This window comes from Mya arenaria, chromosome 3, assembly GCF_026914265.1.
Source record: "Mya arenaria isolate MELC-2E11 chromosome 3, ASM2691426v1".
Lineage (NCBI taxonomy): Eukaryota > Metazoa > Mollusca > Bivalvia > Myida > Myidae > Mya > Mya arenaria.
Window position 1 is genome coordinate 51,739,442 of NC_069124.1, and position 15,723 is coordinate 51,755,164.

The following is a 15,723-nucleotide window of genomic DNA, read 5'->3' on the forward strand; positions in this document are numbered from 1 at the left end:
TTTTTATTGCTCTTATTCCTTGATAAGTCTATGACACAACTATAAACATTATGTATATGTTATTTACTTATTCTGAAATGTACTAAGGGCCGGAGTCCTTAATTTACCAAATAAATTCTTGACTTGACTTAAGCGTCACCAGGGGGCTGTTTCAGTAAAGATCTTAGATTATTTTTGTCGTAAATTCAAATTATAAGAGTGTCATAGTTTTATTATTTTTCAACATATCTGTCAGCATTTAAGTGTTCAAAACTTGAGGAAATAAAAAACCATATGTTTTGCTTATGTGTGATTTTTATACAGATTTAACAATATTGAAGTTACGATTTAAATCCTTAAATGAAAATGGTCCCATACTCGTAGGTTTTCAGTCTTCAAAATGGAAAATAAGATACAACCTAAAATCCAAACTAAATATGGTCAGTAATGATTTGCTTGAGCTTAATAACTAGAATAATGCTGATCTGAGTCCATGTACTAGATACATGTATGGAGCTTCAATTTTATACAAGGCTTTCATTAGGGTTTTAGTGGTGAAATCTGCTTTAAACGGCATTTTATTGTAAAAGAATAAGCTTTGTGTTTTCTTTAGCACCTTTTGTTTGAGTTTTCCCTTCGGGAAGTGAGACCTGAATCAATTTTATATTGCCTTTGGAAATATTATTTCTGAGTGCTTGTTAAGGTAGTGTTCTACTGAAGGAGGTCTTTTCCTGTATGAAGATATCTCAATTAATGCCATTATGGCATCGTGCCGACCAAATAGCCACAAAGTGTATAGACATTGTCTCCATGCTAACCATTTACTGACATCCATACTTGGGCTTCTGTATCTCAGTTGCAGATTGATGCAATATCGATCCAGCTTTGGAAGTTTTGTCATAAATTTGTTCTGTGGTTTTATAAAGCCTGTGTCAGTTTTTTTGTGACAGCTTTGTAAATTATATCTGAACCATATGCTTATATGGGCGCTAGAGGGAGTTTTGACATGACAGATTGCAATGTTCCTGACATTTGATTTACATAGCTTACAGTTACTGTATTTAGGAAGATATAAAGTCAAAAGCTTACAGTTACTGTATTTAGGAAGATATAAAGTCAAAAGCTTACAGCTACTGTATTTAGGAAGATATAAAGTCAAGGTATCGCGATTTGCAAATTGCGTCATTACAAATCTCGTCATGCAAAAACTTTACCCTTGGTATTAACTCAAACTTTATTCAAGAATTTCAAATCATACTTATGGTACACAAGTTGGCAGAGACAATACACACATGTATAGCAAGACCCATGACTCTGGTATAAATAATTGTTTAGTAATGTTCCATGTTTGACTGAAATATAACCAAAGAGCATTGACATTTGCTCTGTTTTATTGTTTTACCCCAGGCCATATTTGTCCATATTGGCTCTTAACACTTTAAAAGATGCACAGAGGGTCCTTTTGTGGGTATTTGTCCCATTCTTAAACGCAGAACAATGTTTGACTGAAGTTAACCTGCTTATGTCTTATATATAACCCCCAACCATATAATAAATGTACTTTGGAATGTATTATCCACGGTACTGATATTATAAACATCAGTTTTTACGCTAAGAATAATGTGAAATATTAATTGGACCTGCTTAACACCTTCCTTTATAGATAAGTGGCCTCATCAAGTCTAGTTAATCCCCTTGTTGTATTACTTCATAGTAAAATAGCCTATGAGGCTATAGATAGAGGAGTAAAAAGGCCTATATCCATGAGGCTTTAGATAGAGGAGTAAAAGGGCCTATATCCATGAGGCTATAGATAGAGGAGTAAAAGGGCCTATATCCATGAGGCCATAGATAGAGGAGTAAAAAGTCCTATATCCATGAGGCTATAGATAGAGGAGTAAAAGGGCCTATATCCATGAGGCTATAGATAGAGGAGTAAAAGGGCCTATACCCATGAGGCTATAGATAGAGGAGTAAAAGGGCCTATATCCATGAGGCTATAGATAGAGGAGTAAAAGGGCCTATATCCATGAGGCTATAGATAGAGGAGTAAAAGGGCCTATATCCATGAGGCTATAGATAGAGGAGTAAAAGGGCCTATACCCATGAGGCTATAGATAGAGGAGTAAAAGGGCCTATATCCATGAGGCTATAGATAGAGGAGTAAAAGGGCCTATATCCATGAGGCTATAGATAGAGGACATGAGGCTATAGATAGAGGAGTATAAAGGCCTATATCCATGAGGCTATAGATAGAGGAGTATAAAGGCCTATATCCATGAGGCTATAGATAGAGGAGTATAAAGGTTTATATCCATGAGGCTATAGATAGTGGAGTAAAAGGCATACCAATAAGGTTATTGATAGAGGATTTAAAAAGCCTTCTATGAGGATGTAGATAGAGGAGTTAAAAGCATATATATGAGGTTTAGATAAGAGGAGTAAAAGGCATATCTATGAGAATATAAATAGGGAAGTAAAAGGCATATATATGAGGATATAAATAGAGGAGTAAAAGGCATATATAGCTATGAGGATATGGATACAGGAATAAAAATCATATATATGATGTTTAGATAAAGGAGTAAAAGGCATATATAGGAGGATATAAATAGAGGAGTAAAAGGCATATCTATGAGGATATGGATACAGGGGTAAGAAGGCATATCTATGTAGCTATAGATAAAGGAGTAAAATATCCCATTTATGAGGTTATGCATAGAGGAGTAAAATGCTTATCTATGAGGATATAGATAGAGGAGTAAAAAGGCATATCTATGAGGGTATGGATACAGGAGTGCAAAAGCATATATATGAGGATCTAGATAGAGGAGTAAAAGGCATATCTATGAGGGTATGGATACAGGAGAGTCTAAAATAATAGACGTGTTATACGGGATTCTTCCAATCCCTAACGTCTAAACGGGAATGTGCAAAAAACGGGGGTGTTTTAAAAATATTGAAATTGTTTTAAGTGAAGTATTTTATGGTTGAAATTGATCATAAAGAGTTATATTCATATTTTACCATATAAGTGAAATGTTATTTTGCACTAAACAAGCATTTAGTGCATTAAAACAAGTTGTTTACCTTTCCAATAAAACGAAAGTTGACTGACACAGACAACAATTATGTGAAGGGGAACAACTCGATACAATCGTAATAGCTCGGCCTCCTCCAACAAAGCTTCGAGATAGACCTCGTTATAAAATCGTACCATAGCCGAAATGTTCTGAGCGATTTAAAACTGTGCCCTGAAGCCTTGCAGGTGCCCTTCATGTATATATCGTTATGTTTTGACAGAATGAAATGAAAAAAAGCCGTCAAACTCATAATTATAAGTTGGATATTTATTTTTTTGTGTACGGAACTAATATAAAATAACATTATCTGGTAATATTTCTTGTTTTTATGATATTTTATAGACGCTATATGCTTTAACCCGGAATCCTGATCGGAACAACTACCCACTATTGATACTAAACAATTTGTACGTGAAGGATTTGCCATATCAAAAATCTAAAAAAAAGTCCGTCAACGTACAATTATTTGGACTAGGATACAGGAGTGCAAAGGCATATTTATGAGGATCTAGATAGAGGAGTAAAAAGGCATATATATGAGGATATGTATACAGGAGTACAAAGGCATATCTATGAGAGAATGGGTTAAAAGTATATATTCATGTTACTGTTCTGCACAAATGTAAACAAAGACAGCTGTTTCACATATGTGCAAATATTTCTCATGCATAGAGCCATTATGTAAGCCTTACCCAAGTTATACCATGCCAACATTTTTCTTGCTCAATGTACAGTTTGATGTATAGATCAATAGAGAAAAATGACAAACTAATATTGATCGATGAAACATTATATCACCCTATCACATACATTTGACATTACATGTTCGACAAGCAAGGAGAATCTTGTCAGCTCTTATGTTGTTCTTTAATTATGGAAATGAGTTTGTCCTTGTTTTCATGTAAGTTCTGGGTAATTGGACATATCCTTGAAAGCCCGCCAATTTATGTATATCTACCTGTTGTGAACGAACACTGTTCTGCAATAATAAATGTCATAAAAAAGTTGTTGTGACTATAACCATGCAGTGAAAAGCAATTCCAAGGATCATTACTTTCCTGGCAAAATACCTGAGCTATCTAATCATTGTTATGGTTTTTAGGGTAAATCATACATGAGGATGATCATGACTGGTTGCAATGCTTGTTTTTGTAAAAACACTCTCATTATTAATAATCGAATATATATTTATTTGTTAATGGTTTGAAATTGTTGTTAAAACTTAGCTTGAGTTAAAACTTGGTGGTGTAAGTTTTGAAGCACCAGACAGTTGCAAAGTGTTGACTCTGCCACAGTTCACTGAAGGTCAATTTAAGTGTAAACAACTGTTGCCTGCTGGTTGAAATAAGTATAACCGCTTATTGGCGTAAGACCAGTGACCAATTTCATTGTTTACTAACTTTTAGTTAAGCAAAAATAAACTTTTTTAGTGCATTTCTTTATACAATCCGGCGTACATGCTCAAGCTAACGAATAACCCACAATAAAACCAATTAATGATAAAACAGAACTTTGGTCAAATTTAGCGGAAGCTTTCCAATGATTTAATCAGAATCTATCCGGATATCCAATTGGCAGAGACATAAGTGTGAAATCTAAGTGCACATATAAAGTAGTTGATTGCAAATGGCCAATATCTATCATGCTTCCACACTTGCTAAAGTGAGTGTGTGTGAGTTTTGATGTTGGTCATAAAGCTTGACAATTGGGTTTTCTCCGGGCACTGCGGTTACCCCCCTAAACACAAGACCACACTCTTGCCCAACAGCATGCGTACCAGTGTGACTTATCATCAGTTAAACTAACTTTCTTAACAATCATTGTGAAAATCAAATGTAAATTTGTAAATTTTAAAGCAACAATTACTAAAGAATACCAGACTACACTGAGATCCTGATATAATAATACTTATGAATTATGAGAGTGCCAACAATCTGATTGACATATTACAATTGTGAATGTCAAAACAGCTCTGTGTCTTGAGATGATTTAGATACAACCATTTGAATTGTTGAGTCTGACTTACAGGTGGTACGAAATGAACTATATTGAAATATTGTATTGCATTAAATTGCATTGTGGTTGTGCACTTGTTTGTTGGTTGACATGCACTGACTCAGTATAGAAATTTGAGAAGAGTGTCTTCTTTCACTTTTAAGGCAATTGTGGCGGGGCGTATGAAAAGGGGAAAATTATATAGCGTCGTTTTCGCACAAAAAGGGAAAAATATTACATGATTCATATAATAATGTTCAACTTGTTTTCAAACCTTTTATTCAACAACTTTTTAAGGTGGGGAATGGAGGCGAATATTGGCCCCAAAAAGGGCTGAAAATAAAAACAATGGAGAAGCTATGGGAATGAAAGATGCAAGTTTATAAAAGACAAACTACATTTAAAAGTTATTCATAGTTCATCATTTCAAATAAGCTAAACAGAGCCAAGTATTTTTTGCACTCCATTCCAACAATTAGCCTTCGTGACGCAAGTCGATTCATGCAACCATGATTACATACTTAACGATCTACTTACCTGAGTTTCAACGATAAAAGTAATGGTTATAGTTATAATTATAGCCCATTTATTACAAATGAAGTTATTCTTGTGGTCCCTATCAATCCTTTTACTTGTAATATATGAACTATTATTTAAACCATGACGTACTTCAGCCAGGTCAGTTGGTCTTATTTCAACATGTGTTTCTTGGTTCAGCTGGTGCAATATGTTCTATGATTGACCTTGCTATTGATCTGGTATCTCCAAAGAGCTAGCAGGTCTATAAAGTGAAGGAACTGCTAATTAGCTGTAATGGCATCTTTGTGAAGAATGTCAACGTCTGGTGTTTTTTTCTTATCAAGCTAATAAAAAGTACAAAATAGGAGTACAGCAATTAATTCTCTGCTTTGCATTAATGTAAAAAAATAATTGAAAATAGCAATGGTTTAACTGTTCGTGTGTTGTTTGTCTCCCATGCAGTCACTGAAATTAAGATTTCCTTAAACAAGCCCAAGATTGGCGAAAAATGAAAGTTCAGATAATATTGAAGGCGAATGCTAAAAGTTTATAATAATATTAAAGCTTGCATACTACAATTTCATGATAATGAGTCCCAATACCTCAAGTTTAAATAATAAAAGCACAGTGTCCTCTCTCTAAATTTCGGCTTAGCACACAACCAATTACGTTCAAACTTGGTGTCATTAAAAAGGACAGGTACTTTTGCGGCAGTTGGCGCTCTTCTATTATAACATTCAAAACATGGTCTTATGCAGAAATCTGTCCTTGCCAGTGAGTCAAAAGAGAACTTTACAGAGTGTTACTAGCACGCCCAGTTTGACGCATTTTACAACATTGTTTTCTAAACTTGTAGGATTGTGGTTCGCACAAGTCATGTTTGGTTACCAGTACACTTATAGGCGTGTGGTTCACAAGTCAGAAATTGTTAATTTGTGGGCGTGTTTAACAAGTTGTTGAATATCATTCATTTCAGGCAAGGCAGTCACGTATTAACAACACTGTTATGTCATGTTTCAGGCACGTGTTTCACAAGTCTTGTGTGGATCCTTGGCTCTTGGACCAACGTAGCTGCCCTATGTGTAAGATGGACATCCTGCGAGCATTCGGCATGCATGTAAGTAACATTGAGAGGTAAATTGTTAAACTCGGTTATGAGCTGCGCAGTTTTACACAGCAATGTTGCTTCGTTCTCCTAGTTGTTTCTGTAGAAGCTTTGTAATATAAGGCCAAGCGAAAATAATGCTGTGGTTCCAGGTAGGCCTAAAAAACAACAACAATTGGTTTGGGTTATCTGACCCTACCAACTTATTCAACCGTTTTTATACTGTCCTTTGGTATAAAAATGAAGAAAACAAACTGGGTTTTAATTTGTAGCTGAAAAAATGTAAAGCCTTATACTAAATATTACTTTAATGCCATTTAAATGAAACAAGTTACTACAACATAATTTTACCTTGTTGACCACAAACTCACATGCGCCCAGGCTGGGAATCAAACGGAGGTCACATTGGTGAGAAGCGAGTGTGCTAACCACTGAACTAACTGGAAAATTTCCTAATGATGACAATAATCTTCTTACATAAAGCCTTATAAAAAAAAGAGTCAACCAACCCTACCTGTTAGGATGCAACCTTAACCAAACCATTTTCTTTTAGGCCTACTTAGGATGTAACCTTAACCAAACCATTTTCTTTTAGGCCTTACATGCTGACAAAAAAAACATGCTAGTTAGGTAGGGTAAATATTTTATTTTGGAAATGATTTCAATGTGTTTTATTACATTTTGTATTTGTCAAAGCAATTGAAATACAGAATTAATTGATTTTCCAAAAATCGGGCTTAAAATAATGGTCGATTGGTTTAATACATTCTGTTAGATGAAACTGTAATGTGGTCCCTGTGGGCAAATTGTAATTACTTAGTGAGCCTTTGAGTAGGTAAATTGTTTTAGGTTTTTTTTCTCCTGAAAACCCGTTATGTCAAAACATCTATTTCCTTCAAATGTCCCTGAGGGTGCAAAAAAATAATCTATATGTTTGTACTTATTTTTAGCCCTTTGACATTGTTTACATATTATTTAGTCCCACAGATTAAATATATTATGTAGCATTTTGTGCATGCTGCAGAAATGTACATTTTCTCCCACATCAATGATTCATTTTGCAGTGTATCCCTATACTGTTTTACCTGAGGACATGCGTCAGTAGGATGCACTCTTACAAGTAAAGTGTGCACAAAACTAGGGTTGGGACTCTCAGGTCTTTGCTCAGGATCCATAGTTCTGATATGTGTGTGTATATGGAAGGATTCAAGCATATTCGAAAATGAATCGCTCCTACATACTATTATTTATCACATGCATTACACACTGTATTACACATATGTAATAAAATATTGCCCTATTTTCATTGGTCAGAAAATATATCACTCCGAATGTTTGTAAACAAATTTATTGGCCCATGGAGATTATTATGCATGAACAGTCCATGTTGCTGCTGTGACTGCCTTTACTTATGTTCCAGCCAGAAAAACAACATTATTCAATTGGTCTATTACCATTGCTGTGGTTATATTTACTGTATTTTGGTGCTTTCAGTATTAGATTAGTTCATTGTCTGTATGTGATGTACTCAGGGAATAAACATGTTTTTATTGCATATCCAGAATAAGTATGAGACGTAAACAGCAGGTGTTTACCGCAGTTATTACTTCTATCTGCACCCTGTGGTATTTTCTCTTAAAAAACTGTGATAATAAAAAAGTATAGTGCAAAGTAGTTTTCCACACTGTAGCTGCTGCTAATTTGAGTCCTGCATGTTATTGTATATGATAACTTATCCTCAGTTCCGAGCATGTGTTTAGTAGACACCGTTAAAACATCATTTCTTTATTCCAAGTACTATTTTGAACAGACATTCTTTCCCAAATGGATGTCATGAGTTATGTTTCAATTGCATTACCAGTTCTTTCCATTTATATTCATTGGCACACTTTCTCTATAATTATAAGAGATGATGACATGTTTTATTCATGACTTGCTTAAAAATGTGTCTGGTTCTGTATATAAAGGGCAGATTTCAAGAGACTGCATGACCTTTTAATGGAGAAAAACACCAGGGGAGTAAGCAAAACATTCTTATGGGTGACTGTTTTGTTGTTTCGACTTACAATGGGGCTAACATTCAACTCCTTTTACAACACCTAAACGTATGCAAAAATTGGGTTGTATGGTAGTTGGAAGGCCAGGTTGTCCTCAGGCTAGTGTGATAGTTGAAAGTGCCGATTGTCCTCAGGCTAGTGTGATAGTTGGAAGAGCAGGTGTCCTCAGGCTGGTGTGGTAGTTGGAAGTGCAGGTTGTCCTCAGGCTAATGTGGTAGTTGGAAGAGCAGGTTGTTCTCAGGCTAGTGAAGTAGTTGGAAGACCAGGTTGTTCTCAGACTAGTGTGATAGTTGGAAGTGCAGGTTGTCCTCAGGCTAGTGTGGTAGTTGGAATAGCAAGTTGTCCTCAGGCTAGTGTAGCAGTTGGAAGACCAGTTTGTTCTCAGGCTAGTGTAATAGTTGGAAGACCAGGTTGTCCTCAGGCTAGTGTAGTAGTTGGAAGACCAGGTTGTCCTCAGGCTAGTGTGATAGTTGGAAGACCAAGTTGTTCTCAGACTAGTGTGATAGTTGGAAGGGCAGGTTGTTCTCAGACTAGTGTGATAGTTGGAAGTGCAGGTTGTCCTCAGGCTAGTGTGGTAGTTGGAATAGCAAGTTGTCCTCAGGCTAGTGTAGCAGTTGGAAGACCAGGTTGTTCTCAGGCTAGTGTAATAGTTGGAAGACCAGGTTGTCCTCAGGCTAGTGTAGTAGTTGGAAGACCAGGTTGTCCTCAGGCTAGTGTGATAGTTGGAAGACCAGGTTGTTCTCAGACTAGTGTGATAATTGGAAGGGCAGGTTGTTCTCAGACTAGTGTAGTAGTTGGAAGACCAGGTTGTTCTCAGGCTAGTCTAGTAGTAGGAAGACCAGGTTGTTCTCAGACTAGTGTTATAATTGGAAGAGCAGGTTGTCTTCAGGCTAGTGTGATAGTTGGAAGAGCAGGTTGTCCTCAGACTAGTGTGGTAGTTGGAAGTGCAGGTTGTCCTCAGGCTAGTGTGATAGTTGGAAGACCAGGTTGTCCTGAGGCTAGAGTGGTAGTTGGAAGGGTAGGTTGTTCTCAGGCTAGTCTAGTAGTTGGAAGTGCAGGTTGTTCTCAGGCTAGTGTAGTAGTTGGAAGACCAGGTTGTTCTCAGGCTAGTCTAGTAGTTGGAAGTGCAGGTTGTTCTCAGGCTAGTGTGGTAGTTGGAAGAGCAGGTTGTCCTCAGGCTAGTCTAGGAGTTGGAAGTGCAGATTGTTTTCAATCTAGTGTGGTAGTTGGAAGAGCAGGTTGTCCTCAGGCTAGTGTGGTAGTTGGAAGTGCAGATTGTCATCAGGCTAGTGTAGTAGTTGGAAGACCAGGTTGTTCTCAGGCTAGTCTAGTAGTTGGAAGTGCAGATTGTCCTCAGGCTAGTGAAGTAGTTGGAAGAGCAGGTTGTTCTCAGGCTAGTGTAGTAGTTGGAAGACCAGGTTGTCCTCAGGCTAGTGTAGTAGTTGGAAGGCCAGGTTGTCCTCAGGCTAGTGTGGTAGTTGGAAGACCAGGTTGTCCTCAGGCTAGTGTAGTATATGGAAGACCAGGTTGTTCTCAGGCTAGTTTAGTAGTTGGAAGTGCAGATTGTCCTCAGGCTAGTGAAGTAGTTGGAAGAGCAGGTTGTTCTCAGGCTAGTGTAGTAGTTGGAAGACCAGGTTGTCCTCAGGCTAGTGTAGTAGTTGGAAGGCCAGGTTGTCCTCAGGCTAGTGTGGTAGTTGGAAGACCAGGTTGTCCTCAGGCTAGTGTAGTATATGGAAGACAGGTTGTCCTCAGGCTAGTGTGGTAGTTGGAAGACCAGGTTGTCTTCAGGCTAGTGTGGTAGTTGGAAGGCCAGGTTGTCCTCAGGCTAGTGTGGTAGTTGGAAGAGCAGGTTGTTCTCAGGCTAGTGAAGTAGTTGGAAGACCAGGTTGTTCTCAGGCTAGTCTAGTAGCTGGAAGTGCAGGTTGTCCTCAGGCTAGTGTGGTAGTTGGAATAGCAAGTTGTCCTCAGGCTAGTGTAGTAGTTGGAAGACCAGGTTGTTCTCAGGCTAGTGTGATAGTTGGAAGACCAGGTTGTCCTCAGGCTAGTGTAGTAGTTGGAAGACCAGGTTGTTCTCAGGCTAGTGTGATAGTAGGAAGAGCAGGTTGTTCTCAGACTAGTGTAGTAGTTGGAAGACCAGGTTGTTCTCAGGCGAGTCTAGTAGTAGGAAGACCAGGTTGTTCTTAGACTAGTGTGATAGTTGGAAGAGCAGGTTGTCCTCAGGCTAGTGTAGTAGTTGGAAGGCCGGGTTGTCCTCAGGCTAGTGTTATAATTGGAAGAGCAGGTTGTCCTCAGGCTAGTGTGATAGTTGGAAGAGTAGGTTGTCCTCAGACTAGTGTGGTAGTTGGAAGTGCAGGTTGTCCTCAGGCTAGTGTGATAGTTGGAAGACCAGGTTGTCCTGAGGCTAGAGTGGTAGTTGGAAGGGTAGGTTGTCCTAAGGCTAGTGTGGAAGTTGGAGGGGTAGGTTGTCTTCAGGCTAGTGTGATAGTTGGAAGAGCAGGTTGTTCTTAGGCTAGTGTGATAGTTGAAAGTGCAGATTGTCCTCAGGCTAGTGTGATAGTTGGAAGAGCAGGTTGTCCTCAGGGTAGTGTAGTAGTTGGAAGGCCAGGTTGTCCTCAGGCTGGTGTGATAGTCTAAAGGCCAGATTGTCCTGAGGCTAGTGTAGTGGTTGGTAGGGCATGTTGTCATGAGTTTACCTGGACTCGTACAATGTCATTGGAATTCATTTTGTGACCCTTAAGTTGTCTATTATTATATGGCCCTAGTATCTGAGAGGAAATAACGTACATTAAATAGGAATGTATATCAATTGGTCCTTGGTTGTAACATCATTACAAGTTTAACATTTTTGTTGAGAAAACCTTGATTGAAAAGAATATTAACATCACAATAATGGTGCAAATAGCTCCCTGCAATTGTAAGTCAGTGTAAAGCTGATGGCGCAGTATCATTGTATCGATTGCATTGCAAAACATTATTTCCATCAATATTAGTAATTTTCTTGCAAAGGATAGGAGGAAATTAGATAGACGGAGCTTAAAGGCTTGTTTCATGTCTTACTGCCAGTCACTGGGCATTTGGGTCACTACAGTGTTGTCTGAGGTCAGTTATGTTTGTGACAGACGTTATTTGATCTTTTATATCATTGTCATGGTGAAGAAGTATCTTCAGGACACAACATCAATGAAGGGTTGATTACTTCCCTAGAGCCTATTTCCTGTATCCGTAATTTGCCTTTGAAATGTATAAGCCCAATATTGTTTACAAGACTTTTGGAGTTTGCTATTTTGGAGCTGTAGTTATACCAATGGTGAACCAGTTATAGAGTCCATTTGTCAATATAATCATGACAAACCAGTCAGAGTCCATTAGGAAACAGTGGTTATACCCATGATGAACCAGTCAAAAAGCCCATTATATCAATGATGAAATAGGCAAAGAGTCCATTAGGAAACTATTGTTTAACCCAGACTGTTTAACCAATGATAAACCAGTAAGAAACTCTGATTATGCTCATGATGAACCAATCAAAGAGTTTAGTGTAAGTCTGAAACTTTGTAAGTATGGGTCATAAGTCACCACTACAAATTAAGCATATTAATTGCAAGGGAGCAACAATGACTGCTTGAATGTGTTAACTTGCTTATAATATACTGTTGAAACTCTTAAGTAGATCTTAAAGTATTATGGCAAGGTCCTGTATATGGATTGACTCAGTCACATACACCAATAAACGGAATACCATGTATAAAATACCTGGCTCTGATTAGTTTGTTGGAAGCAAAATAGCCTAATAAACCTAATAACTTGATGGCATCATTAAGCACAAGTCAGAACATGGCCTTAAAGAATCATATTTATCTCCATTCATTGTTCACAGCAAGTCTGGGAAATCATAAGCATCAGCCATGAGTAAGTCTGCATCTAAGAGGCAAGGTGTTGATGTGTTGTTTTCTTTCACCTTTTTCTGTGTATTTGTATTTTGGTGCAAAAATTACAAGAGAAAAATATGTCATGGTCATGTTTTTTTCTGTGTCCATGTGTAATGTAAATATTATGTTTAGAATACTGTTGAGCACAGTGGTCACAAATTGTCTTGTAAGAGAGAGCAATATTTGATAAGCACATAGAGAGCTGATTTTGTTTTTAACCTTACTGTATCTTGTGCGTAGGAGAGAGAATAGGGTATTTGAGTGTTAGTTGATTACCTCAGGTTGCCTATTTAGCTGAGTTTCTTTGCATTAAACATTCCCATTAACATGCATATGGATATTTATGTGTTTTTTTTTTATAAAGGTATTCAAATGTAGGTGTTTGCATTATGCTCCATCTGATAGAAATACCTCTTCATTAGTAATAAAACCAAGTGTTATTTGAGAAATAACCTCTTCATAAATATTAATAAAACCAAATGTTATTGAACTCAAGATAAAAAAAACGTGTTTAATGAATTCATGATTGCTTATTGGACTGTTGTCAAACAGTCCATCAGTGAAGGACTCATGTTCAAGATAATAGACCATGTTTTAAGGACACTGACTTTTAGCAATCAAGATTCTGTCAAGACTCATTTAGATAACGATAGTGCATTGTGGTGAAGGATGTGAGCTGTCTACTGCTAACAGAAAACATTTGAATGCAGACATTGAGACAATGAGATCAATTCTCTGTTAGGATACAACAGAACAATTATGCCTTGTAAATGGTGGGTTTATTCCAATTATGCACCTAGAGTGTATGGAGTGCTCGCAACTGTAAAGGAATGACACAGAACTATGGTCCGGAAATGTTCTGGATGCCAAGAAAATAATGGATGTGCGAATGGAGAAGTTGTTGTTTATGTTGTTGTAATGGTGAACTTTAGTAGAAATATATTGGACACTATTGATAGGCAACAGTCGATTTGAAAAATAATAAAACATTGACTTATTTCTTTAATTTGACTTTACCATTTTATTAAAGAACTATCTTGAAATACAGCATGCATAAACACTGGTTATACAGTCACCATTTTGATTCTTTCTTTTTGATCATTCCATTCCCCTTCTCCCCCTGGAGCGCTTTGCCATGATTGGAATGGACAAGGGGTCTTTTAGAATGTTTTTATGCGAGTGCAGTTTCTATCAACTGCACACATGAATTTGTATGCTGGAATCTTAGTTATCTGTCCAGTGCACTAACATGAGATTCATATATTATTATATATATGACAACTGTACTGTTAATACTTTAATATTACTGAATTTACCAAATAAACAGAGAGTAAGAGTGTTGTCTAAGTAATTGTAGACTTGATCATTGCAATAAAAAGAACAAACATTCCTTAATTATGTCTGCATTTTTACTGTGCACAGAGATATCTCAACAGATAATTTTTATATGCACTATTATAAAACATGATATAGCATTATGTATAATGGAGCCTGCTATAAATGTCAAAAATGTCTTAATTCATCAAAGCTTACTCTTATAAGGAAACATAGCCAATGCAAAATCGTGGTTATAAATGCAATATAATATCACTCTTTCTTTCATGCTTTTCGATGAAATATGGGGTTTAACCAGTGAAATAACAACAGTGAAAATATCAATTTGATATTTTCACTGCAAAATAAGGAGTGAAAATATCAACTTTCAGAACTACTTTAAATTCCTTTGTTGTTACATGTACTTGTCTACTGGACTTCAATAAATTATGTCAAAAAATGTTAAAAAAATATAAAAGAAATATTTTATAAATTTAGATAAATATATAATTGGAAATTAACAACTTACCGTTTATTACCAGTTATCCCGTTTATCAAACATTTTACTGATCTTTGAAGCTGAATGTTCGAACATTTGCTTTCATACCAAACAAATTACAGACGAAAACAACTGTTCGAACATAAATAAAATTTTATATCATCGTTCAAATGTATTTTGAACTGTGAACTGTAAATTGAGCTTCCTGGAGAATTCACACAACAATTTACAGATAGATCCGATATTTTTTACCCCACCCACACCTCAAAATGTGTCAACAAACTAGCGTGGCATTTACTCTTTATCTGGAAAACAAACATTTTAAAGCGAAACAGACTGGTCTCTGACAGTAAGATGACTGAATATTAACTTACTATAAAAACACGCGTACATGCAGTCTTAAACTAAGAAAAATGGTTAAAATCCAATGAGTATCCACATTTGTTTTGCTAACACATTTGACCTTCCAAATTTTCATTCTTTAAATAGCGGCGTAGTAATTTGGTTATGCTTTCATGTCCATCTTGAAATAAAAAGTGTTTTCATTATTTTTGGAACATATGTGCACTAATAATACTTCATTGTTTACTGTTCATAAAGCTTTGCAATAAAAAACGAGTGAATATTAAGCTATAAGAATGAATAGCAGAGAACTATTTCTCAGCAAACCGAAAGTAGAAAAGTTGACAGCTATAATTATGCATGAGGGGCGCCCCACGGGTAGCAGCGTAAAGCCCACCCTTTTCAAAAAAGGGGGTAATTCAGAAATAAATAAAAAACAAATAAAACTCCGAAACTAAGCATAAAAGAAACAGAAAATTTGTTTATTTCAGTGTAAGATCGTATTTTATTTCACTCGTGATCATAAAAAAACTACATTTTCACTCGTGGCTTCGCCACTCGTGAAAATATGTTTCTTTATGACACTCGTGAAATAAAATACGATCTTACACTGAAATAAACAAATATCCTCTATATCTTAATTTTTGATATTTATATTATAATCAAGTCTGAAACAATCATTCTTGTAAACTATCCTTGTGAGAATTGCATTTTTTTTGAAAATTGTTTTGGCAAAATTTCATTTATCTCATCCCAGTATAATTTCGAACACCAAAATTCTCTTTTATTATTTTTTCTATTTTTCAAATATTTGATGTCAGTTTTATGTGTGAATCACATGCATTGAACATGCGATGATTTTTTAATAAAACTTAAACTTGTTTGATATCAAAATTAAATA

At 36.4% G+C, this 15,723-nt stretch overlaps 1 protein-coding gene across 2 annotated transcripts in view; it reads left to right on the forward strand.

Annotated features, from left to right (window-relative positions):
- The window catches only part of LOC128226966 (E3 ubiquitin-protein ligase RNF130-like), a 41,309-nt gene that overhangs the window by 17,900 nt on the left and 7,686 nt on the right, over positions 1–15,723 (forward strand). For both annotated transcript variants that reach the window (XM_052937095.1, XM_052937096.1), the window contains exon 5: positions 6,597–6,693. In XM_052937095.1, the coding sequence (XP_052793055.1) occupies positions 6,597–6,693 (97 nt within the window). The remainder of the gene's footprint in view (positions 1–6,596; positions 6,694–15,723) is intronic.